The 27,481-nt window shown below is 39.9% G+C and overlaps 1 protein-coding gene across 3 annotated transcripts in view; it reads right to left on the minus strand.

Annotated features, from left to right (window-relative positions):
- Nucleotides 1–200: 200 nt before the first annotated feature.
- The window catches only part of LOC133606695 (diacylglycerol kinase delta), an 86,077-nt gene continuing 58,796 nt past the window's right edge, over nt 201–27,481 (minus strand). For 2 of the 3 annotated variants that reach the window (XM_061960924.1, XM_061960925.2), the window contains 14 exons: nt 26,644–26,953; nt 26,455–26,553; nt 25,421–25,505; nt 25,238–25,345; nt 23,780–23,876; nt 23,597–23,704; nt 23,394–23,507; nt 16,038–16,172; nt 13,073–13,236; nt 12,890–12,995; nt 9,915–10,004; nt 9,708–9,821; nt 8,077–8,191; nt 201–2,005 (listed from right to left, as the gene is read on the minus strand). In XM_061960924.1, the coding sequence (XP_061816908.1) occupies nt 1,959–2,005; nt 8,077–8,191; nt 9,708–9,821; nt 9,915–10,004; nt 12,890–12,995; nt 13,073–13,236; nt 16,038–16,172; nt 23,394–23,507; nt 23,597–23,704; nt 23,780–23,876; nt 25,238–25,345; nt 25,421–25,505; nt 26,455–26,553; nt 26,644–26,953 (1,692 nt within the window). In that variant the 3' untranslated portion in view covers nt 201–1,958. The remainder of the gene's footprint in view (nt 2,006–8,076; nt 8,192–9,707; nt 9,822–9,914; nt 10,005–12,889; nt 12,996–13,072; nt 13,237–16,037; nt 16,173–23,393; nt 23,508–23,596; nt 23,705–23,779; nt 23,877–25,237; nt 25,346–25,420; nt 25,506–26,454; nt 26,554–26,643; nt 26,954–27,481) is intronic. The other variant, XM_061960926.1, reaches the window with a different exon arrangement.

The raw sequence follows: 27,481 nt of genomic DNA on the forward strand, positions 1-27,481 counted from the left end.
GTGTCTTAGATTGCGTTCAAACTTGGTCTTTCACGTCCTCAGATGTAGCGACCATTGCACACACGACGATTTGAGAAGCTATTCCAATGTTAAAGTTGCATTTTTTCCATAATCATATGCTAATAAAGTATCTTACAACACCATGACCAGAACATGCTATGTAAATCTTCAAGAAAGAAGCAGCAGACACACATTCCACACACCATTAAATTCTTTTTAATCTCCAAAGCTTGCCGTCTTTTGTTGCACGCCGCAGACAACAGCACAATATAGAACAACGGGCAACGCACACGGTCGTGCAAACAAGGAGCTTGGCCGAATCCTTTCTAAATCTCATTAAATTAAATTAAAACAATCTTGTTAAAAAAAAAAAATTAAATATACATAATATGAGCTTTGGTTGAAAAAAAAAATCAACACACACAAGTTGCAATCATTTGTTCAGAACAAGTTGATAATAACAATTCAAACATTTTAACTTCATCAGTGATTTCCTTAAGTCCTGACAACATGTTCTTCAGCTTTGGCGTAAAGCTTCGCATGGTTACCGTGGTCACATGGAGGAGGAACTACACAGCCACCGATGTCATCATGTGGATATAGTTAGCATTTTTGCCATAAATATTAGTCTTCACCTAATTGTACACACGCTTGTAAACACACGCACACACACACACGCACATGCGCATATTTCCCCTCTTTGTTGGTAAAGTGCAAGGCAAAGATACAGTAAACTTTGAAATGTACAACACACACGCACACACACACCTGGAATGTGTCGCTCTGCTTGGCACAAGCACCACTAAAGCCTCCAAGGTGAGAAGGTGGCACACGATGGATGCAGTCTAACCAAGAATGGAAGTCAGCGTAGAAAAATGAACAAAGAGATAACGACGACGTCGACTTTTTAAAGGCTCGTAATAATATGGCAGTGTAGCGTCACTACAGTAAAGGCTAGTATTGTCTAAATCTTAACGAGAGCTAAATAAATGAACACACTTTTTTTTTCTGATGACAAATAACCCGAATCCAAGATGGTTTTGTCTTATATAGTCTGAAAAAGGCAGGTTTTCTTGAGATGATTCATGCAAACCAGCAGGTGCCTGGTTAACAGGTTCAAAAGTAAAACAGGACTTGACAAAGGGGAGTGGTCTTATATCGGGGTCAATATGATGCAGCTCTGACTATAAACATCTACTGCGACACTCATATATTGGCGTGATCGTCGTCATGTTTGGCCTATTTCTATCCATTATTTATTCTAATCGTAGTCTTTAAAAGGCAAAGGGGAAGCTGCAAAGCCACTAGAGATTGTAAGAAGCGTTGGCAAAGCATAAAAAATAAAAAATAAATCTCACATTCGTGCATTACATCTACATTCAGCAGTTTGTTAGCGTGCCCTGAATGGCCACAAATGACCTCGGAGTACCTGTCGGAGGCCACGACATACTAAGAACCACTTTAGAACCATCACACCTTCATGTTGCATGTGTAAATGATCGTTAATTATATTATTATTTCAACAATTCACAGCTCAACACACAAATACATTCAGTATGTTACTTCTTTTTTGCAACATTTAAGATATTCTGCAAGTCTGAGGTTGCATTGGCAGTAGCAACGAGAACCGAGTCTCACCGGAGTCTGAAGGCTGCTTTCGCTTTCCGACGTTGGACTCGAGAGGTCCAAAACAAAGATGGCTGTGCTCGGCATGCAAGGAGAGCACCGTGTAAACACTCAGTTTGGAACAAACCAAAAAAAACCCTCACTAAACGAGAAGTTCTTTCACCACAGCAATGCAAGCGAGGCTTCTTTGAAAAACAAAAACAACAGTAAGTAAAACAACGATGGTCCCACCTCTGTCAGCCCACCTGGTCGCAACAGGGAGGATAACGACAGGCCGGGGGCCGAGGTCATCGCTTCACCTCTGGTTGTCAAGGTGATGGAAAAGATCTCCCTCAGTTGCCCGACAATTCTGCTTCAGGAGTTTTGACATCCCACGTTCCTAAAGCAAAGGCACAAATAACTAATAGTGCATTTCATTTATGAACTTTTAGGAGTTTTTAAGCTTGCAGACACAGAAAGTGCAGGTGCAGCACAGTATGATTAGCATGGCGTGATGCAGCCACACACACACACTGATGTCACAGGTGCAGAGTTCAAATTGTTTACCAGTCCTTAAATACCCCAAGTTGTTCAAGCGGGAAGGAGATTTATGATAAATGTTCACTGTGACTTACTTCTTTTTTGTTTGTGACACAGGTAGGCAGTTACTTTCAAAGAAGCAATGAAACATGACGCCACCTTCCTAAAGGTGGTATAAAAAAAAAAGAATCTTGTCATCAATGGATCAGAGCAGAGGGGCAGATGGAAGCAAACAGTGCCATCGAGTGGCCAACTGACACAAAAATGCACATCATGGCTTTGGAAGGCCATTGCAGGGCCTGACTTTTTCATTCATGTCATTTCAATAACATTTGATTAAAGTCTTTAAGATTACAAATATATTTTGCGTATGTGTCTTGGGCAAGAGGTAGGAGCACAACCACACAAGTAGAACGATAAAAACACATGATTGGGAGAGAGAATATTCCATCTGTGTGCGTGGTCAAAACATTTTAGGAATGACATTTATTAATGCCAAAGCTGCTGATTAAAATAGAATTAAAGGCCTACTGAAACCCACTACTACCGACCACGCAGTCTGATAGTTTATACATCAATGATGAAATCTTAACATTGCAACACATGCCAATACGGCCGGGTTAGCTTACTAAAGTGCAATTTAAAATTTCGCGCGAAATATCCTGCTGAAAACGTCTCGGTATGATGACGTCAGCGCGTGACGTCACGGATTGTGGAGGACATTTTGGGACAACATGGTGGCCAGCTATTAAGTCGTCTGTTTTCATCGCAAAATTCTACAGTATTCTGGACATCTGTGTTGGTGAATCTTTTGCAATTTGTTCAATGAACAATGGAGACAGCAAAGAAGAAAGCTGTAGGTGGGAAGCGGTGTATTGCGGCCAACTGCAGCAACACAAACACAGCCGGTGTTTCATTGTTTACATTCCCGGAAGATGACAGTCAATCTTTACCATTGGCCTGTGGAGAACTGGGACAACAGAGACTCTTACCAGGAGGACTTTGAGTTGGATGCGCAGACACGGTACCGTGAGTACGCATGCAGCTGCGGCTTCCAAACATTTGATCGCTTGCCCGTACGTGCGTGCCGCTATGTGCATGTCACATACGTAACTTTGGGGACTTTGGGGAAATATATGTGCTGTATGAGCTTTGGGGAGGTGAACGGTACTTTGGGCTGTGGGATTGAGTGTGTTGTGCAGGTGTTTGAGTTGTATTGGCGGGTTATACGGACGGGAGGGGGGAGGTGTTTCTTATGCGGTATTCATTTGTGGCATATTAAATATAAGCCTGGTTGTGTTGTGGCTAATAGAGTATATATATGTCTTGTGTTTATTTACTGTTTTAGTCATTCCCAGCTGAATATCAGGTCCCGCCCGCCTCTCACAGCATCTTCCCTATCTGAATCGCTCCCACTGCCCTCTAGTCCTTCACTCTCACTTTCCTAATCCACAAATCTTTCATCCTCGCTCAAATTAATGGGGAAATTGTCGCTTTCTCGGTCCGAATCGCTCTCGCTGCTGGTGGCCATGATTGTAAACAATGTGCAGATGTGAGGAGCTCCACAACCTGTGACGTCACGCTACTCCCGGTACAGGCAAGGCTTTTTTATCAGCGAACAAAAGTTGCGAACTTTATCGTCGATGTTCTCTACTAAATCCTTTCAGCAAAAATGTGGCAATATCGCGAAATGATCAAGTATGACATATAGAATGGACCTGCTATCCCCGTTTAAATAAGAAAATCGCATTTCAGTAGGCCTTTAATTGATTAATTAAAATATATATATTTTTTAATGATGTGTGTTTTTTTATGTCGGAGATATATTATTATAATTAGGGCTGGGCGATATGGACGAAAAAGTATGTCTCGATATATTTTTACTTAAACTCGATATTCGATAAATATCTCAATATATTTCCCGGTGAAAATATACATATAAAGATATTCATTTTTGAGCAAGATTCCCTGAAATTGAAGTGAATGACAACTGTACTGTAAACAGTCAGTGGCACTTTTATTAACCCAGTTAGTCCAGATGGGTATTAACAGCCCAGAAAATAAACTGTTTAAGTAGCACAGAATTAAATAACAAATAAAACAGAAAATATACTTTCTACATAAAACAAATAAACATAGCTTTGCAAATAATACAAAATGTATCAAACTCAGATAAAAAATTTATTTGCAGGCAGGCACTTTTTAATTCCCAGTCGACGATGTAATGGACTGTCACACACGAACGGTTCTGGTCAGCGCCAAGTAAGTGACTTAACTTAGTTGTGCGGCTATGATCTTCCTCACTTCAGCGTACATTTTTGGCAGCATTTCTCGTGCGAAATGTGCAATGTGCTTGGCAACTCCAGAACAGTTTTAATTTTGGTCTTAGATGGTAAACAACTAAAAAATTAATGTTTTATCCAGACGCATTCATTTGTCCAAATGTGGCCAAGTAGACACATTGCGGGTTTCCTGGATGTCATCTACAGCGCTAAAAGAAAAATCTAAAGAAGAGAATCCCTCTGCCATCTTCCAATAGTTTTTTAAATATATAAATTGCCCACTTGAATATTCCCTCTTCTCTTCTACGACTCTCTCGCCGTCATGTGGGATGTCAGTTGTGATTTCCCTTCCTGGTTCCATGACCCGCCCTATGTTGCCTCTGATTGGTCTGTCCCTAATGTTGTGCCTTAATCTCAACCAATCGTGACCCATCATAGTAAACAACCAACCAATCATTGATCTTCTTACATGTGCAAGCACGTCTTGGAAGAAGGAAGGGGACTGTTGAAAGGGAGTGGGAAGCGAGGGAGAATCAAGGAACTCAACAAATAAGCGGTGTTTGGTCATTTTAACGTGAAATAAATTATATCGATATTACGATATCTTCTTAATTCATATCTTGTTTAAAAATATATCAATATATCTTACAAACTCGATATATCGCCCAGCCCTAATTATAATATATCTTCTAGACGAAAAAACGTTGTGCAATAGGTATTTTCTTGAGTCTGGAATGATCGAGATGCACCATTAGAGCACCTCAGGGCCTGCCAAAAATCGGTTATGTTTTTCTAGATCGCACTTCAAAATAGCCTAGAAAAAGTGTAAAAGTATGACATTTGTGTAATGCATGTCAACAACACGCCACAGGCCGGACTATATGATCCCGTAAATATGGAGGGAAATGAGTGTCTCCATGGTGACAGCCACTATACACGCAAACACCTAATTTAAATAGCACGGCCTGCCCCACTTTTGCACTTGTTATCAATCGTCGACGCATTCTGAGTAGATCACACGCAACACAGCCACTATTAGTACACACACACACACACACACACACACACACACACACACACACACACACACACACACACACACACACACACACATTATAGCTTGCACGTGCTATTTAGAAGTTATTTGTATATTCGTAGAATTATTTTAATTAATAATAATAATGATAATAATGATAATGGATTAGATTTATATAGCGCTTCTATAGACTCTCAAATTAAATTAATCCCACTTTATCACAGTTGTTAGAAAAGTGTTGCTTAACTTATCTGTGCAATTTTAGTTGACAACATTGTGGCGGGTCTACTCCGCCAGCGTTGTTTGTCGCCCACTGCTTGTTGTCAAAGCACTAGTAGTGTTCTTGTTTTGCTATTAGATGATATTTAAAATGTTTGCTCTTCCTTGACAAGAAAATACAATGCTGCAATTTATCAAATTTGCTTTGGTTTCTGCATAAAGTCCTGCCCGGGTGTATTTTGAATCGAAATTTGTCAGCGTGAACTAATGTATGTGTTGACCTGAGGACTGTATAACACTGCTGCCTTTCAGGTTATATAAGGCAGTGATTCTCAAACTGTGGTAGGCACGCAGGCACCATTTAGTGGTACGCAAAAGAATCACTTCATTTGTGTTTTATTTTACTATATTCAAACAAGCGTTACTGTTCAAACAGTGTGTAATGTTACAGTAGCTAAAAATATTAGACATACTTGTTTAAATATTAGACATACTTGTTTATGGGGCAGTATTACTCGGTTAGTAGAGCGGCCGTGCCAGCAACTTGAGGGTTGCAAGTTCGATCCCCGCTTCCGCCATCCTAGTCACTGCCGTTGTGGCCTTGGGCAAGACACTATACCCACCTGCTCCCAGTGCCACCCACACTGGTTTAAATGTAACTTAGATTTTGGGTTTCACTATGTAAAGCGCTTTGAGTCACTAGAGAAAAGCGCTATATAAATATAATTCACTTCACTTATATAAAACCTCTGCCTTGTTTTTAATAAATGCTTACACTAATGTATTCTAATGTTGGTCATTATGGTGGTATTTGGAGAGCCAAGTGTTTTCTGAAGTAGTTCTTTTTGAAAACAGTTTCAGAACCACTGCCATAAGGTAGAAAAGACTGTATTGTCAAAATAAAGTGTGTGATTAATCTGCATCCTACATGATTAATGCAATATTTTTGGTGAATAATCACATGTGTTAACTTTGACAGGAGAAGTTAAAATACATTCACAACTATACGCCAATTTTTCAATAAAATTTGCTTCTAGTTTTTGTATACATTCTTGTATTGGATAGCAAAACGTCCACACGACAAAATTAGTCCAACCGCCCACATATCATGACGCAAACTCAAGTGCCCAGATAAAGAATCCTACACATTGGTGAATCAGTGTTGGCGTGTTATTAATACACTGCGTGAGTTCAACTCTGTCTTTATTTCAAAACATGCTCGTGTTCCCCACCTGGAAGCCAGCTTCTTCACCTATGACATCATCACTGGTTGACTGTATTTTTTGCCAACTAACACAGGTACACCACAAGTCTCTTTATTGAGTACACCTACAAAATAACCCAACGTGGGGCCAAATAAAGTTGCAAATGCCAGCACTTTGATAAAGAAGGTGAAACACTATTAAATTCAAGAAAGTAATAATTATTGTCGATAAAAAGTGTCTTGTATTAATATGTTTGGGTTTCTGAAACAAATTATTTTCTTGTCGGAAAAACTGCTTCTGTTTTTGGACAGATTGGTTTTTTGTACAGATTGCTAATGAAAAGCGCTATTTATAGAAATATATTAGCATTTCCAGCAGGAATATTCAAGCTAAAAATCTGGAATTGACTAACATTTTGCAGCTGATTTTTTAAAATAGTAATAATGTTATGCATTTGGTGAGGTTCACATTTTAAGGTATGAGAGAACCTTGCATTGACATTTTATTAAAACAACAATAAAAATAGGTCATTATCTTAATAAAAATGTGGGCCCCCAGGAAAAATGCTAAATAGGCTTGATTTTAGGTTTGGTTACTTTATTTTAAAGTGGAACTCTACTTTTTTCTGTAATTTTGTCTATCATTCACAATCCAACCATTTGAAAATAAATGCTAGCAAGAGTCAGCTAACAATGCAGGTATTTAGATCCTTTGTCCTCCAAAAACAAAAAAAACCTCCAAAAGCATAAATGTATATACATGCTGTAAGAATAGATGTAATGTAGTAACAGGCACATTCATAATAACTTAACTGCAATAAGAAACATATGTTTAATGTACCCTAAGATTTTTTGTTAAAATAAAGCCAATAAGGCAATTTTTTGTGGTCCCCTTTATTTAAAAAGAACTGAAAAGTATCGGAATAATTTTAGTACCGGTACCAAAATATTGGTATCGTTACAACGCTAATTGGGATTGTGAATGATATGCAAAAATCCTAAAAAGTGCAGTTCCCTTTTAAGGCAGAGGCCATGTTTCTGCATGTTATATCTTGTCTTGCCAGTAGAGAGCAGCAGAGTAATGCTCAAAGTAGTAAAAACAACCTCTCGTTGTTTTCTTTTCTACCTACTTACCATACTGTCTTCATAAACCCCTGTTGGTCTTATAGGTCAGATAAATGTATACAAACCTGAGAGAGAGCTGTTGGACTTCTGCTTGTAGAGCATCTCCTTCTCCTTCTTCCCCCTGGGCAGGATCTTCAGCTTCATGCTGCTCTTACTGCTGCTGCATGGACGGACTGACTCCTGCGCCAGGACGGACAATCACAATTGTACACAATGTAAGTGAAAGGAACGAGTGTGTGTGTGTGTGTGTGTGTGTGTGTGTGTGTGTGTGTGTGTGTGTGTGTGTGTTATTGTATTTTTACCCTTCTTGAGACATCAACAAGGAAAAAGTACCTTCCATATGAGGACCGGTGAACAAGTTAGGACCGAAATCATGGTCCCAATACGGAAAAACATTGCATCTATTAGAGAATGTCTCATTTGCTCTCCTGGTGGTGAAATCTATCAACATTAGGGTGGTCCCAAAAAGGAGGGATTTTTCAAATTGACTGTGTGTCTGTTTTAAAAGTGCTCCCCCTCTGGTCATTATATGAAATAACTGTCACGGTCCGGGCGCGCGTCAGTGCGCATTCATCTGTGCGCTGCACCGAGCGCTGCACCTGGCGCAGCTCCGAGAGCGCGCAATGCGCGCCCCAGACCAGCGGCAGCGAACAGCTGCAATCAATCTCCGGCAATCGGCACACCTGGGGCTGATGATCAGACCTGCCTTCTAAAGCCTGCACAACCTGCCATCCCTCGCCGAAACATACCTTCTGTTGGCGTACAGTAAGCGATCATCGTGCCTTATGCAATCTTGCTCTCTCGCTCTATTTTCTTCCCCCGTCATTTTGATTGTCTCTTGTCCACCTTGTCGATCCTACTGCAGACCTCAGTTCCCGTGTTGACATTGCTGTGTGTCTCGTCATTCCTCGTCGTCCTTCCCTTGCTTCCCGGACTGCCTCTTCGATCTCGACCTCCCACTTGGACACGGACCTCTGGACGCCTCTCTCTCAGCCCCACGGACCTCCCGCTTGTCTCTCAGACCTTCCTCTATCTTGTCCCCGCTTTCGATTCAACACTACGGTAAAACACTCAAGTAATTCCCACACCTAGTCTACACCACAAACTCTTGGATATTAGTTCACACTCCATTTCCTTAGTTTGTATTATTATTGTTTAATTATTATATATATTGTGTACATATATATAATAAAGCATAGAGCTTTACTGCCCCCTTGTGTAACTGTGCTGTCACAACTCCCGTCATCCATAACAATAACAAGTGTGTGTAAAAAAAATTGAAGTGCCCCCCCTCTGGCCAACATATGACATAACAAGTGTGTGTAAAAATTTGAAGTGCTCCAACCTCTGGCCAACATATGTAATAACAAATGTGTGTAAGTAATTGAAATGCACCCCCTTTGGCCAAAATTAATTAAAGATAATAAATAAATATGTATATAGAGACATACTGTAATAACTTAAAGTAAATAATGAAGATTAAAAACCATATACAAACAAAATAAAATGTTTTAAAAATTAACTAAAAGCTTACCTTTTTTATATTTGCATAGTTGGTATATATTAATAATGTTATAGATACAAATCTTTATACATCCAGAAAGGGTGGTCCTAAAGAGGTAGGCATTTTTCAGAGGCCTCAAGAAGGTAACAAATACAAGAATGTGGGCGTGCGTGCATGTGTGCCAGGCCTCACCTCTTCAGTGCAGTTCATCAGTGGACAGATCCAGTGGATGTCTTCCAGCTTGTGGAGCTCGCCACTCAGGCTGTTCAGGGTCACACGGAGCTCCTCTTCCTCGGGGGACTCGGACTGAGGAAGACAAAGCGGACGGAGTGTCACCGGCAACACAATAGAAAGTTGTCACACGGTGGCAGCAGTGGGCAGGCGGCGAAGAGAATTTACCAGATGTTTTCCATCCAGAAGCATCGTGGTCTCTGCTTGCAGAACTTTGCTGCTGTTGACGATTTCTACCGCTGTGCTGCGACTCAGACACTGCAAATAAAAACAGCGTATTATATAGTATACAGGTGTGACACCGAGATGGCTATAGCTGCATTTGAAGTATCACGAGTAGTCTGCATCTCTGCATGCGCTTTAAAATGTTGCTACTCGGTTGTTGGGTGTGAAAGTCGTGCACGTCACACTGGTCGTATTGTTTGATTAACTCAGCAGCGCTATAAATGCTGGACAAGAAGTTTAGTCCTTTACCTCCTTTATTAACCAGGTAAAATTAAATTAAAATTTGTATTCTGAGAGTGACTTGGCCAAGAGGGCAGCAACACAAAGTTACAGAAATACGCATAAGAACAAAAAAAACAGCAGCAGTCACACACCTCGGTTAAAAAATACATTATTCTCATACTGTATATTAACATAAAAACATGTGATCGGTCAAATCAATGTATAAAATGTTTCTGTAAAAACAAGTACAATGCCCAATAGAAACAGTTTCTCCAACTTTTAAAAATGACCCGAAATTCCCCCAAAGACATGAGTTCAAGTGACCTCAGAACCTTTGTGAATTATTCTATGACCATGGAGCAGCGTATCTGAAAACTTTTTGTCCAAGATTTGTGTAGGCTGTAGCAGTGTTTTTCAACCACTGTGCCGCGGACTAGTGTCGTGAGATACAGTCCGGTGTGCTGTGGGAGATTATCTAATTTCACCTATTTGGGTTAAAAATATTTTTTGCAAACCAGTAATTATAGTCTGCAAACTATGTGTTGTTGTTGAGTGTCGGTGCTGTCCAGAGCTCGGCAGAGTAACCGTGTAATACTCTTCCATATCAGTAGGTGGCAGCCGGTAGCTAATTGCTTTGTAGATGTCGGAAACAGCGGGAGGCAGTGTGCAGGTAAAAAAGTGTCTAATGCTTAAACCAAAAATAAACAAAAGGTGAGTGCCCCTAAGAAAAGGCATTGAAAGTTAGGGAAGGCTATGCAGAACAAAACTAAAACTGAACTGGCTACAAAGTAAAGAAAAACAGAATGCTGGACGACAGCAAAGACTTACTGTGGAGCAAAGACGGCGTCCACAATGTACATCCGAACATAACATGACAATCAACAATGTCCCCACAAAGAAGGATAAAAACAACTGAAATATTCTTGATTGCTAAAACAAAGTAAATGTGGGAAATATCGCTCAAAGGAAGACATGAAACTGCTACAGGAAAATACCAAAAAAAGAGAAAAATCCACCAAAATAGGAGCGCAAGACAAGAACTAAAACACTACACACAAGAAATCAGCAAAAAAATCAAAATAAGTCACGGCGTGATGTGACAGGTCATGACAGTACACTTACTTTGAGACAAGAGCTATAGTGATGCATGGTTGGTTATGGTTTAAAGTCATATCCAACAAACGACTTTTTACTGTCAACTGAGTTTAGTTTTTTAATGATTTCTGTTGGTGGTGTGCCTCCGGATTTTTACAAGGCAAAAAAATGTGCCTTGGCTCAAAAAAGGTTGAAAAACACTGGGATAGAGGAACAAACACGCTGAATACGTCCTTAATCTGTAGCGACTGGAATCTCTACACATAAAAGAACTGCTATCTGTGCCCCGGACCTCTGGCCGGGGGTCGCCGGAAGCCGCCGTACTTATTAGATGGTGGCCAGTGTCTGAATCCATGAGTTTTAGGTGTAACTGTCCAAAATGAGCCACAGAGCTAGCTTAAAACATTAACACGTTTACATAAAAATGTTAACACTTAGCATGTGTGCTAACGATAGCATGATAACAGTCAGCATGTTTCATACACCATACAATTTCATATATGATTTAAAGGTATATGGCTGCGGAAATAGAAAAAAAAAGTGAAAAATTAGTTGAAAAAGTTAGCAAGCTTAAGTTAGCTTGCTTTGCTATCGTTTGCATGGTAACAGGTAACACATGTCATACACCAAGTTATATGACTCTGGTGTAAACAGTTGAAAAACAAGCTCAAAAAGTTAGCATGTTAGCAAGCTAAGGTTAGCATGCTAACAGTTAGCTTGTGTCACATACCAAGTTATATGACTTTAAGGTGTATGGCTGGGGAATTAGAGTAAAAAGTGTAAAATTGGCTATAAAAGTTAGCACTTTAATGTTAGCATGCTAACATTAGCACACTAGCAGCCAAGTTATATGACTGTAGGGTAAACGGTTACAAAATTAGCGATGGCCAATTTGCCTTTGCATAAAAAGTGCAATGGTGGACTAGGTTGCCACAACCAGTAATAAATGTAAAACAGTGATATCGGAAATTATCGGTATCGGTTTCAACCTCCCGATATTCCTGGGATACTCCCGAATTTCGAAAATCTCCCGGAGCAACCATTCTCCCGAATTTCTCCCGATTTCCACCTGGACAACATTATTGGGGGCGTGCCTTAAAGGCACTGCCTTTAGCGATCTCAACAAACTGTCGTCACATCCGCTTTTCCTCCATACAAACAGCGTGCCGGCCCAGTCACATGATATATATATATATATATATATATCGATATCGGTTGATATCGGAATCAGTAATTAAGAGTTGGACAATATCGGAATATCGGATATTGGTAAAAAAGCCATTATCGGACATCTCTAATAAACAGTATGCAGTTTTTCAAAGAGCAAGTCTCCATATGAATCCCTTCCCTATTGAACATGTATGCGGTGCAATATACTTGTTCATAAAAAGCCATGTGGTCAAAGAGAGCAACATTTTCTTGTTCATTCCTTTATGCATTATTACGTTTTTATGATATATGTCAGATATGTATTGCTCTTCAGACTGTTCACATAGAAAGGATGCATTGGCTTCACATGCACAAACAAGTAATGTGTCGGTCCGTCAGGCCATCTGTCGACTCGTCTGGACTAATTTGCCTACTCTGCCCGGCGTCCCTACCTCAGGACTGGACAGCTTGGCCTCGGTTAGTACCACTGCGCTAGCGTTGACCGGGTGTGCCAACTCCTGCTCCACCACCTTGTGGGTCTTGGCGGCCTCCCGGATCCTGGGGAGGAAGGGATGAAGATCGTTCTGACACCTGTGGGTGTTGCCAAAACATTTTTTAGAAGAAGCCGCACTGACTTGTTGATGAGCGCGCTGGCCACGATGCCCAACTGTTGCACCTGAGCACACTCCTCCTCCGTCAGGTACTCCATGGACTGCTGGGAGTCAAGGCGGGCCCTGGGGTTGCGGTCAATGTCGATTTTCATCTTGTCCTCCCAGGACTTGAGTGTGCTCTCGAAGGCCTGCAGACACAGAGAGCAACTTTAAGCCGACGTAACAGAAATAAACGCTGAAAAGAGACGTTAACCTAATTAACTAAGGACAGGACACATTAAACCAGACAGTGAGTCCACCTCCCACCAGTGTTCATTTTGTTGACGGGTTAAAACAAATGCACGTTGACGAAAACAATGAAAAAATGTATTAACAATTTAGTCGACGAATGAAAATGAGACTAAAATAATTGACGGACGAAATCCAATTATATTTATTTCATCTTTAGGGGGATGGGACAAGTTAGGAATCTATCAGAACTACAAAAACCAAGACACAGTGTTTGGATTTTTCACCGGGAAACAAGACTAAATTGTAGGGAAGTACCAATAATCCGTAATCATTAGAGATGTCCAATAATGGCATTAAACAATGTAACAAGGTTTTCCAAAATAAACCAACTCAATTTACGGAAAAAAAAGCCAACATGGCACTGCCATATTTATTATTGAAGTCACAAAGTGCATTATTTTTTTTAAAATGCCTCTGGGGGGGGGGGGGGGGGGGTTGGGCCTTTATGAGGTAGCGGGGGGTGTATATTGTAGCGTCCCGGAAGAGTTAGTGCTGCAAGGGGTTCTGGGTATTTGTTCTGTTGTGTTTATGTTGTGTTACAGTGCGGATGTTCTCCCAAAATGTGTTTGTCATTCTTGTTTGGTGTGGGTTCACAGTGTGGCGCATATTTGTAACAATGTTAAAGTTGTTTATACGGCCACCCTCAGTGTGACCTGTATGGCTGTTGACCAAGTATGCTTGCATTCGCTTGTGTGTGTGTGATAGGCCGTAGATATTATGCGACTGGGTCGTGCCTTTAAGGTTTATTGGCGCTCTGTATTTTTTCCTACGTTTTAAAAAGTCATGAATTTTACTTTTTGAAACCGATACCGATAACTTTGAAACCAATACCGATAATTTCCGATATTACATTTTAAAGCATTTATCGGCCGATAATATCGGCAGCCCGATATTATCGGACATCTCTAGTAATCATGATGACAAATATTACGCTTTCAAATTAAAATGATCTAAAAACCGATAACTGTACTTTTATAAACTCACGGGCCACGGCGGACTTACTGGTGCCAGCTCGCTAGCTTAAATGCTAACATGACAACAAGGGACATACGTCTTTCCCTGTTAAAAACAACATACCCCAATCTAAACTTCTATAAACATGTTACTGTCTGAGCAACTACATCAGGGGTGTCAAACGTACGGCCCGGATCAGGCCCGCGAACAGGTTTTATCCGGCCCGCGGGATGAATTTGCCATGTATAAAAACGAGCCGAAATTTTTGAATGAAAGAAACAGCTGTTCTAAATGTGTCCACTAGATGTCACAATAGCAATTATTTGTATCTTTGTAGATTATGCTACATATGTAAAAAAGATAAACCACATGTTAGTGTACCAGTTGAAGAAAATAAGTAAACTATACAAATAACATCCTGTAATTTGATTTTGATATATTTTTTTTATATTAATAGATTGAAAATTAACAACAATAAGTTGACTGATGAACATTATCACATAATTTATTCAGAAAGTATAAATAACAACAAATAAAGATAGAATACTATTAACCGCAACATGTAAGTGTAAAAAAAAACCCAACAACATTATAATTTGTATATTTTCAGAATGTGCTTGTTCTATTTTTAAACAAAGAAAACAATCTGAAGTTGTCTTTATTTTTAAGTTATCGTGCCGTGATTTTAACAGTTCGGCCCACTTGTGGGTAGATTTTTCTACATGTGGCCCCCTATCTAAAAATAGTTTGACACCCCTGAACTAAACTATTCAGTTGTGCAAATTGAACCTACAAAGTGTGCTCTCTTAACACGAAATAATGATGATCAATCTTTCCTCAGAGGAAAAGAGACAAGGTGTTTTTATGTTGCGTTCAAGTACCGCTGAACAAAGTAGGACAAACACAACACCCGCCAGAAGTCATGCATAATTAGTACGGATTTTATTTGTTAAGCACTTCATTTAACTAAATCTTAAAGTGCCACAGTACAAACAAATATTTACAATACAACAATAAAAGATTAGCTACTAAAACAGATAAAACACTCAAGACTAAAACAGTGTGTCTATTTATTTTAGTTATGTTTAAAACGTTTTTTGAGTACATTCCACAATATTAATGATAACTTAATTTAATTACTACGAATTACTGTTACTATTAAAGACAGCAGAGAAGGAGCAAGACTGCTTAGTTGTGTGCATAAGTGCGCTTGCCCGCCAATCTAGAATAAAACTAGTTTGTTTTTTCATGTGACCATTTTAGTCATGTATTATTCAACATTTGAAAAACAAAGCTAAATTTCAGCTAAAACGATGACACACAATAAGGTTTTGTGTGAAATGTACTCATTGAAATATTCACGAAGTGCTGGTCTTGTTTTGGTTTAGTTTTTGAGATGATCTGCAATAATAAATAATACAAGTGCTTTCAAGACAACTTCAAAGATGCTTTGTCCGCTATACTTTAAAATTACAGTACATTTTGTCGACTAAAATATAGTGGACTAAAATGTTGAGGAATTTCATCAACTAACACCAGACCGAAAATTATTTAGATGACTAAAATATGAATAAAACTAAAATACATTTATGTCAAAAGACGACAACTAAAACTAAATTAAAAGCAGCTGTCAAAATGAACACTGCCCCCCACTATAATCATGGACCTGGAGAGAGAACTCTCACAGGCTGTAGCGGCATGAAGTGATCAAGAAGCAACATCATCGCCACGTGTTTGTACACACCCTGTCTCTGGTCAGCATCTGCGCTCGATTCTTATGGAGGATCTTGACGACCCCCGGTGGCTGGATCCAGGCTTCGCCATCCACCTGCACAGGGACGCCTTCCTCCCCCAGAATGGTAATTTTCACTTGGCGGCACTGAGGAGCACACAGCAAATGTCAGAGGGCATTTCCAATCTATCATGAGACACTTCATAGAGTAAAGTCTTGATGCATACATTTATGTTACCTATTATGCAAAAGTGACTTTTGACCTGATTTTACAGAAGTAATATGTATTTCTAGACCCTGTTTAAGAACACCAAACATTTTTTATTGAATTTAAAAAAATCTTTAATCACTTGTTTGCTCCAATTTTCAAGGGAAAAGAAGCTCATACGCTCACTTTTAAAGTTGCGGCTTTTCATGACGTCATGAGAGAAGAACCTGCTTTAACCCGAATATGATGCTGCCTCTGACCCACCCTAAGCTCGATGAGCCCGTCCTGTATGCATGTTGTAAAAAAGCTGGCTTCGTTAAACAGGAACTGCATTTTTTATTTTATTTTGCCCATCATTCACAATCCTTATAAGAGACAAGAACACATTTTGGGTTTTTTTGCATTCTAAATTTGTAATAATTGTCTTGTTTTATACATGCAGCAATGCAGCGACTGGGAGCAATATATTATGCCTCTAAATTACTCTAAAATGCATCCAAAAACTGCAAACAATACTTCATTAAGTTCCGTAACCTATATAATAATCAAGCTGTAGTGACATTGTTATTGTACGAACGAACACTGACGTACTGTTTTCTAGCGTATTAACACATCGCCTTGCAATGGCATTCTACGGCATTAGCCGCAATCTAGCTTCTGCGTCAGCAGCTGAATGGCTTTTAAGTTTGTAATGCACAACACAATAGCACACCAATCTGTACTGACTGAAAAACATGAACAATCATATTACAGTATATGTAAAGTATTAGCCCACATTTCCTGCTTTGTTTGTACACCGCTAGTTTGACCGTGTACGTAGTTGTAATAAGAAAGCATGACGTGCTGCATGTATCTTGATCAATATTATAGTGACTTACTAGATGGACATTTGTCTGGACATTTTTTTCCAGTTGATTTTGGGTTTAGACGCCATTTCTGTCGGCATAGCGTGGCTCCAAGTGCCACATTTACAGTATGAAGTCACGCTGGTCCTAACTCTCTCTGCTTCCGCCTGCTCCAATGTTTCACCCTCTCTTTGTTCTCGCTCCTATAACCAGCAGTTCATCCTCCGTATATTCAGGTTGAAAAAGATAAGGTTGTGAATCATCATTTGTCCAAAAATAGCCATCATAGTCCACTTTTACCAAGTCTGCCATGATTAGAACACACATTGTTGCCGGAAGTCTAAAGTGCGCTGCTTTGGGCACTGAAATAAATGTGCCAAGAAAATAAGTTCCGGTAATGCTAAAAATGACCAAAATATGGTACATTTTTAACTTTTTCCACATTATGAATGTGTATGTTACTATAATATACTGTATATATACTTGCAGCGTGTATATAAAAAGGTTGAAGGAGGGTTTTGAAGATGTTTTAGAGGGCTTTGAAGGCTACATTGGCTATTCCAGTAGGCTGCATCTTGCAAGCGTTTATTTTTATTTTTTTATCTTTAGAATCCTAAAACAAAAAAAGACTTGTATTCTTCTCTCTCATAATTATTGTGAATGATATAGGCAAAATTCCAAAAAAGTGCAGTTTCCCTTTAAACATCTTTAACTATCCGTCAGTCTGATTGATTGAAAATGTTATTAGTAGATTGCAAAGGAAGAGAATACATTATATGAAACAGTACAGTACATATTCCGTACAATTGACCACTAAATGATAACACCCAAATAAGTTTTTCAACTTGTTTAAGTCGGGGTCCACGTTAATCAACTCATGGTAGTCAGCTACAGGCGTGAGAGCTGTAAGTTTGGTCATTTTGCTTTTCTTCAGAAAAATATACACTTCAGAATCAGCTTCAGCCACGTGACTAAATTTGTTAAAATATAGCAGCAGCGTTAGACTTTAAGTTATAGTAGACCTTAAGGCATTACAAAGGTAAGATTGAATGATTGAATTGAATTTTTATTTTACACTGTTTAGTTCCCCAGGAGATGGTCAGAGACACGTCAGTTTGCTTAAAGGAAGTTGCTCTTTGTGTTGCCCAATGTGTGATCGTGTGTCATTTTTGTGTTTGCACTGGTATTGTAGTTAGTGTTTAGTGGGATTTAAGACAGCTTAACTAATAGCTGCCAGTGTGCACAGGCCACAGTTACACTAACGTATGAAGTAAAGTCTGAGGGCTACAAATGACCCATGCTCCACAACTAAAGCCGAAGACACACAAAACTGTATGTTCCCAGTGAGGCTTACTAAAAGCACTTTTAAACATTCTATGTAAAAACTAAGGCGGAGCATCCTTTATCGCCACTTAATTACATTGTTTCAAGCTAAAAATTATGATAAAATGTTTCAGATTAAACTACTACATGAGAAACGTTTTTTGTGTCACCGCCTGCACGACAACTTTTGTGTTGCGTATTATCTTCTGTGCAATTATTTTGGTTCTACTTCCTGTTGGACTCCTTTTTGCTGCACCTTCACTTTCTGTTTAGTTGCCTGCCAGCGCACCTGTTTTCTATTTTTAATCAAGTCTATTTATGTTCACCTTTTGCTCTTCGTCAGCGCTGCATGATTGCTTTTTTTAACCATGTATGAGTTACTCTTCTGTCGCTACGTGCCTTGTTTTTGTTTTTTGCTTTCACATAAAGAAATTCTTTGACTCGCCTTCTGTCTCTGCATCCTGGGTTACACCATCAGCAGCATGCGCCACCGTGACAATAGTAACATAATAATGATGGTAGTTACATTAACTAAAATGATGTACATATACACAGTATACACCTGACATGTATACTGTGTATATGTACATAATTTATCCATTTGTTTAACGTAATGTTTTATATAGATGTTACAGGTTATATATCTTTCATTATTGAATGTATCAAATGTGATGAATATTTAATGGACCACAATGGAAACAAGCCTTTTGGCTTTTTGTGCCATCCATTTGCCTTTTTAAAGCATTACATGGATTCAATTCTTTAAGATGTCAATAAACTTCTCAATCAATCAAACTTGTTATGTGCAGTTTTAAATAGATGTTCTGGTTCTATTAGTTAAATAATACATTTAAAAAGTTGCTCAAGTGACCAAATTGAATGCCAAATTGATATTATTGTGTGTTGGGGAAGTATGCACTTCCCAGTGTAAAAGAGGCCAGCCATGGTGGCTGGGCCAGGTGTACATTGGTAAACAACTTCACAGAGTGTGCTAGCCATTGGGTTTGTGTCTCGCTCAAAGCGGTGGCAGTAAAGTAAGATCCATACACATCGCTGAGCTGCTACACAAGCATTTTGTTGTTTTTGTCAAATTATAACTTTGCTTTATTTGATGTTGTCTTGGAACTCCCTTAGTAAACAAGACATGTGGTAAGTTTCATTCTAAGGGGATCTACTTTCACAATTTTGTAAAGAATATATACTGAAAACACCTTCTTTGATGTCCATACATCTACAAATATCCAAGGTCTGGACAAAGGCATCAATTACATCATGGTGAGCCTGAAAGCAAGAAGGACGGCTGCCACATAAGAGTTATGAGAGCAGCAGACCATCTCACAGCCAGATACCACATAAAGGTCAGAATTTACAAACCCAAGAAAAAAAATTAAATAAGATACCAAAAAGCTGACCATCGAATTCTCCAACTTATGCTCAAACGTACTGTCCTCTTTCCAACGCCGTTTACATCCTTGCACCAGTGCAGAGAACAAAATGCGCAACTTTGTGACTTAGGTATTGTCTACTGTATATAATGAAGCAAATAAAGTTTGTGCTCATCCTAAGCACAAAAATGGAGACTGGTTAAATGATTGCATCAACCAGTCATTCCAACTCAGAAGAACTGCACTAAAATGCATGTCTAAACCCGACAGCTCTGAGTCCAAAGCTAAATTCTGCAGAGCTGGTTCAACAACTACAGTCCTCCTTGCTTGCAATAGAGGCATTAGGTCTTTGGCAAAATCATTTTTGAAAGACTGATATATATCACTGACAACATCCTACCAGAATTTCAGTACGGCTTCCGCAGGGCAAGCTCTAAAGTCGACATGTTATTTACACTACGAAGAAAGAACTACTCTATGCAGATTACGTGACACTTGTAGCTTATTCAGAAGCACAACTGCAGTCTGCAATGACTGTTTTCAATTTAGCAGCGAGCAGTGTTGGTCTCACCATCAGGATATTAAAAAGGGTACAGTATATTCCGCACTATAAGCCGCACCGGTGTACAAGTAAACCAATATATGTATCAATATACGTATCAATAAAGTACTATCTATCTATCTATCTAAACCGCACCCACTAAAGAAAAAAAGTTGTTTTCATATATTAGCTGCACCAGACTATAAGCCCCAGATATATACCGGTAGGTTGTGAAATGAGATATTTACACAGAAAGATTTGTAAATGTTTGATTGTTTCCAAACTGTGCCTGTAACACAGCAGTAAAACGGCTGATCAAACAAAACAGAACAGTCATTGATGTCTGTATTCATCCTTTATGAGATGAATACAATTTTCTCTTTTTTAATAAAGTTATTTTTCCATTTCCTCACATCTCTGAAAGAGGTCGATGGAGCCACTAGGGCGGCGCTAAAGAGCATGCGGCTCTAGAGCCACGGGTTGCTGACCCCCGGGATAGTTTGAGGTACGAGTGTTTTGGGTTACAAGCTAGTTCCTAGAACTAATTGAGCTCGTTAGTTGAGGTACAGCTGTATCTTGGAAGCTCCATCTGCGACAAGATAAGTCTTTACAAAACAATTGAGAGAAGGATAAGTGCTGCTTCTACTGCTATTGGCTAACTATAAACCACCGTGCAGAAAGGCCCAGGCATCCGTTTTCAAACAAAACGCAAAGTCACCCGTACTGTAGTACTCCGCAGAAACCTACACACTCAACAAGTGGCAAATGTCAAGATGTCCCATTTTTGGCGATTGCTAAACATCAATACAATACCCAAAGTGAAAGTCAGAAAAAGTGCCAACATTCCAAGTTTTGCAGCCCTGCTGACCAAATGCCATTTGGAGATTGGTTTTACATTATTCATAGGGGCAATTCCAGATTTGAGTTACAGCAAAAGAAAAGGAAGATAGGACAACCTAAACTGTGCTATAAAGATTGTGTTTAGCGCCACCTGTCAGCCGGCAACAAAAATAATCCGCAGAAAACGGAGCCAAAAACCGTTCCATCTGGAGGAGCCACACCGCTAGGGCTGCCAGTGCTGTTGAACATTTGGAGAAAAAAAGTATTGAACGCAGCAAACGTCAAGCACATGGCGGCCAAATTATTTAACATTCACTCCAATTCCAGCATTGTGGAAGCTCCTACGCTGCCCGCATTGGAATCACTTCCCTCAAGAAAAATTGCTTACTCTTCATACATGACTACAGATGAGTTGTTAAATGTCCTCATAGGGCAGGGGTCGGCAACCCAAAATGTTGAAAGAGCCATATTGGACCAAAAATACAAAAACACATTTGTCTGGGGCCGCAAAAAATTAAAAGCCATATTACATACAGATAGTGTGTCATGAGATATGCATTGAATTAAGAGGACTTAAAGGAAACTAAATGACCTCAAATGTAGCTACAAATGAGACATAATGATGCAATATGTACATATCGCTAGCCTAAATAGCATGTTAGCATCGATTAGCTCACAGTCATGCAGTGACCAAATATGTCTGATTAGCACTCTACACATGTCAATAACATCGACAAAACTCACCTTTGTGCATTCATGCACAAAGTTAAAAGTTTGGTGGACAAAATGAGACAGAAAAAGGATCAAACACGTCCTAGGAAGTCGGAGAAAGTTATATATGTAAACAAACAAAGGTGAGTTCAAGGACCGCCAAAATTAGTAGGACAAAACGGTGCTGCCAAATACTCGAATCAGTGAAGCATGTTTAATATAAACAGTGTGATTTATAACAATTAGGGAGGTTTGTGTCATGTTTGTCCTCCTACAGAAATCATACTGAAACAAAAAATGTTTTTTCCCCCCCCTCATCTTTTTCCATTTTTCATACATTTTTTAAAAAGCTCCAGAGAGCCACTAGGGCGGCGCTATAAAGAGCCGCGGGTTGCCGACCCCCGTCCTAGGGCAATAGTCCCATAGTTCAAGTTTTTGTCGAAAAAGTAACATTTCAACTGCAAACAAATTAAAATTGCCTCTGACTGAAGAAACAAAAAGATCAATCTTCCAAGTCGGTTGACTTGTTGGCTAATGGTTTTAGATGTTGGCATTACTTAAAGATATTGAATGCAAAATGTGTCAATGATTTTCATTAATTCACATACATTGTGGAAACTCCAACTTATTCTAAATACAGTAGGAGAAAAATAACATGCAGTGGAACCTCAATTTACGAACTGAAGAACGAATAAAAATATACTTTGGTGTACGAACCTTGTCTCCGTGTCTGAATGTTTCATCCACCGAGGACAGGGGAGCCATTTTGTCCTTGGAAGCGCAGTGATCATGGTCGGACTGATCGATGTCCAGTGTTCATTGCTTATTCAGTCAGCACACTGCTGTTGTTAATGTGCTACTCTGTGTACCTTTTAAGTGTTTTGTACTTTTTAAGTGGTTTTTTTTTAGCCTTTTTACACTCTCCCCTGTCCCACTGTGGACAAAGAAGATTAAACAACAAGGTAACGTGGATTTTATTTTTCATTACTAATCATTGTAGTGACCTGGCTGTTACAGTGTAGGGGTTTTGTGATTTTGAACTGTGAGTGCACCACAAGGCTAGTGACAATGTGTGTGTGTGTGTGTGTGTGTGTGTGTGTGTGTGTGTGTGTGTGTGTGTGTGTGTGTGTGTGTGTGTGTGTGTGTGTGTGTGTGTGTGTGTGTGTGTGTGTGTGTGTGTGTGTAAACAGTGTGGCTGCATAAGGAAAACAGTTCAGCCTGTTGTTGTTTTTGGCTTTGTTAAGAAAGGAATAGCTGATCCATAACATCCTTGTTATGTTTATATGGTATACAGAACTGCATAGAACTTAAATTGTGTTCAAAGTGTATAAACTTTTGCTACAATATGGACTTTTGTCGAGGCTGGAACACATTATTCATGTTTACATTGTTTCTTATGGAGAAATGTGTTTTCTACATACAAACTTTTCTATTTACGTACCAAATTAAGTTTATAAATAGAGGTTCCACTGTAACATGAGATTTTTAACGGCAGTGTATGCATGCGTGTGTAACCTGGGCGATGCGGTGGTGCTGCAGGTTGATGACTCTGGACATGGCCATCTGCATGCTGCCAAACACGGCCACCACTTCCAGCTTCTTGTCGTCAAAAGACGGTGCACCAAAGTTCTGCAGAAATTAAAAAAAAAAAGCAAGCCAAAGAGTTGGGGCTGGCAAAGAGGTCAGGCTTTCAGTTTTAACAACCAGAAGGTGCTCACATTGTCTTCCTTGGTGCCACCCCAGAAGTTGATACCGCCTGCATAGCTGGGAATGTTGAGCACAGCCAGTCCCTGGAGACTTGGCAGAGGCATGGATATGCCATCACACTAGAGACAGAAGATTATGAGTTTTGTTTGCTTTCTTGGAAAGCTTGGAGAGTAATGTGTGTGCAGAAGTCCAACCTCAAGCTGAACCCTCTGCTCCAGGTTTTTGTAAGTCTTCTGTACCAGCTCTTTCGTCCCCAGCACTCCGTACCACATCATGTTCTTTGTGCGACTGCTGCAGATGAACAAACACACGTCATGCTTCTGCTGCCATCAGGTTAAAGGGGAACTGCACTTGTTTTTTGGAATTTTGCCTATCATTCACAATCATGAGAGACAAGAAAACATTATTTTTAGATAAATGTTGTATATATCACAAAGATTGCAAAATTCCGGGAATATTCAAAGTTGGAAACTTTCCATGAGAATTAACAGGAATATATGGGAATTAACGGGAATTAATGGGAAATTAATGGGAAAAAACATTGAATGCAACATGCTAGATCTTGCAGCATGATTATTAGCTAAAACAACCTGATTTAATGCAAATTCAGTAAAAAATCAACACTGTACTGTGCATTCCTCCATCACATGTGCAGTGCATTCTTCCATCACATGCACAGATAATTCCCAGGATGCTACACACTACAGCAGGGCTATTGAGGCCATAATAGTATTTGAGCCCAAGGACTTCATCCAGTCAGGTAAGTGTTGATCGTATTACTGGGGTAAATATATATGATCTATGGTATTTAAGTTTAATAGAGGTGTAATTGCTTGTTACTGTATGACTGTAGACTACCTTTGGGATCTGTAAAATTCAATTAGCAAATACTAAATCAAAAGGTGTAGTTTCCTCTGCCTTCTGTTCTGCTAGCCATTCTGTTGTCATACAAGAATGTAGGTTATAGTTTGATTTAGCATGCTGATTGAGTGTTCATTTATTCATCTAGCCTATTTCTATTCATTTGTCCATCAGTAAAATATTTTTAAAGACTACTCCAATTGTTTAGCTGACTATTTATATCTGTGTGTGGCATTACATTAGTGTTTTACAAGCTTCTTATCTTATACTACAGAATAAGATGGACGGTGTCCAACTTTGAATAATCAAAAAATTGTCAAAATTTCCAAACTTTCCGAGCTTAACTTCTCGTGGTAAATTTCCGGAAATTTACCGGAAACTTTCCACCCCTTTGCAACCCTATATATCTCACACACACATAAATAATGTAGTAACACATATTTTCACAACCATATGTAATATGTGCAATATTTACCATATTTTGGTCCTTTTAGGCATTGCCAAAACTTATTTCCTGGGCGCTATTATTTCAGTGCTCATAGCAACCCACTTCCTACCTCCGGCAACAAACGCCTGTGTGTTCTAACCATGGCAGACTTCATAATAGACGACAAAGTCGACCATTATTGGACAAATAAGGATTCACAACCTTATGTTTTTGAAACTGAATAGCAGGCTGAACTGCTTGTTATAAAAGCTTCTTTGTCTCACATAATGATTGTGAACGATTCCAAAAAAGTGCAGTTCCCCTTTAAACTGCGCTGTTTTTTGGGGGGGTTTTTTTTGCCTACCTGCACTTTTTGGGATGCTCGTCCCTCTTGTTGTTGAACTCCAGTGAGATCTTTGCGTCCAGACCAATGCCAAAGTAGTTGTTCATGACACACTTCTCCCAGCATTGTCTGCAGGGAAGCAAAGAGCCAATGGAGAGGAGTTAGAAAAAGCGGAATGTTAAGAGGCTGCACAGCCACACTTACACAGAGTCCTCGTTGAAGATGACCGCGTTGAGGCTCTCTTGTTTCTCCGGGACGATGGGCGAGGAAGGGCTTGCAGTTCTACGCCCTGGACACAACACTCTAATTTAAAAGTAGCTCTCAAATGACAAAATTGCATTGTACAACCCATCAGCCATTGAACCAATGTTATAACAGCGGTAAGGAACAAACTGCTCAGTCAGCATTACCAGCGCTCAAGGGCTGATTGTAAACATCAGTACAACAAGTGTGACACGCGTGTCTTTCACAACTTGGCCGCTCACTCTAGATACTAATAAAGCTGCCATCTGCTGAATGCCTATGTTTTATGTCAAAGTACATCCCTTTTGCCGACCAAGTGTAACAGAGGACAGGCAGGGCGGCTCGGCCATGTGTACGTTTGTAAACTTCACTCTCGGACAACTTCAAAGAGTGCGCTAGCCATTGGGTCAGCAGCTTGGGCTTTTAGACTCGTGGCTCACCTACCGCTCATACAGGCGACATGGGTTAACAACCTGTTCGGAAAGGTGGCAGTAAAGGAAGATCAGATACACAAAGCAGAGCCACGACACAAGCACTTAGCAAATATTGGAGACTCTGTGGTTCATTGAAAAGAGGCCTTAAATAGTTAGTTTCAGTGTATTTCAAACATGCATACAAAACAACTGCATCGTAATGCATCAGATTTTTACAGTTGTTTTATTACAGAATGTCCGAAAAGGAGTAGGAAGAAGCAAAGCTTATTTAATCCTACCCCTTTTCATATCATAACAGTTTTATCCCATTTCTTTGTTCTCTGTTTGTAACAGAACAGTGAATAAATATAACAGTGAATACATTACTATACAATAGACTTAGACTTCCTTTTTATTGTCATTCAAATTTGAACTTTACAGTACAGATAAGAACGAAATTGCGTAAGTAATAAGTAAGTAAACAAATATTAGATATTTAAACAAATACTCAATAATCAAAGTTATTTATGGTTTACCTAGGAGATAAATAGAGCATTTAATGTGTTCATTTTTAACACTTACGCCTCTCTGTATCCTTCTGTTCCTCGCTGTTTTCCCTTTTAATGGAGGATGAGGAAGGAATCCGATACAACTGAGTGTCTCGGGTCTGCTCGTCCACCACTGCAAACATGTCACAGGTGAGCGGGGTCGCCGAGTCGGAGAGTTTGACAGACGCCGCCGCCAAAAAAGCGAACATCACTCCTCTCTCACCTTTCTCTGCTTGTTCGATGATCTGCCTCAGTGCCTTTTTCAGGCTGTTGGCCCGCAGCATCAGCTGCTCCCTGGAGCGGTACGTTTGACAATTGGAGCCTGTGTCGCTGCCATTTTTATCGGGTCCTGAGCCGCCATCCTCCTGGCTGGGCAAAGAACCTGCCGGAACCACCTGAAAGCAATAGAAGATGACAGGTGAGGGTTGTTTTTTACCGTTGATACAGGTTAGCACTCCCTTAATTACCTGAGCATCAGCTTCCTCACTTAAGGCTTTCACCAGAGAATCCAGCTTCTCATTCAGCAATGCACACTGGGAGATCAACACATGTGCACATTTTCAATGCCAAAACATTCTGTAGGATCCAAAATACATGACATGCACTTGTGGACACGTGTGTTAATTTAAAATAATAATGTCTTGCTAAACCCTTCTGGACTGTTGTACACTTCCAACTTTGTGCAAACACTTCCTGAGACCAGTGTGCAGAAAGGCATGTCTAAATCCATCCATCCATCCATCCATTTTCTTCCGCTTATCCGAGGTCAGGTCGCGGGGGCAGCAGCCTAAGCAGGGAAGCACAGACTTCCCTCTCCCCAGCCACTTCGTCCAGCTCTTCCCGGGGGATCCCGAGGCATTCCCAGGCCAGCCGGGAGACATAGTCTTCCCAACGTGTCCTGGGTCTTCCCTGTGGCCTCCTACCGGTCGGACGTGCCCGAAACACCTCCCTTGGGAGGCGTTCGGGTGGCATCCTGAACAGATGCACGAATCACCTCATCTGGCTCCTCTCGATGTGGAGGAGCAGCGGCTTTACTTTGAGCTCCTCCCGGATGACAGAGC

The sequence above is a fragment of the Nerophis lumbriciformis genome, linkage group LG05 (genome assembly GCF_033978685.3).
Source record: "Nerophis lumbriciformis linkage group LG05, RoL_Nlum_v2.1, whole genome shotgun sequence".
Classification (NCBI taxonomy): domain Eukaryota; kingdom Metazoa; phylum Chordata; class Actinopteri; order Syngnathiformes; family Syngnathidae; genus Nerophis; species Nerophis lumbriciformis.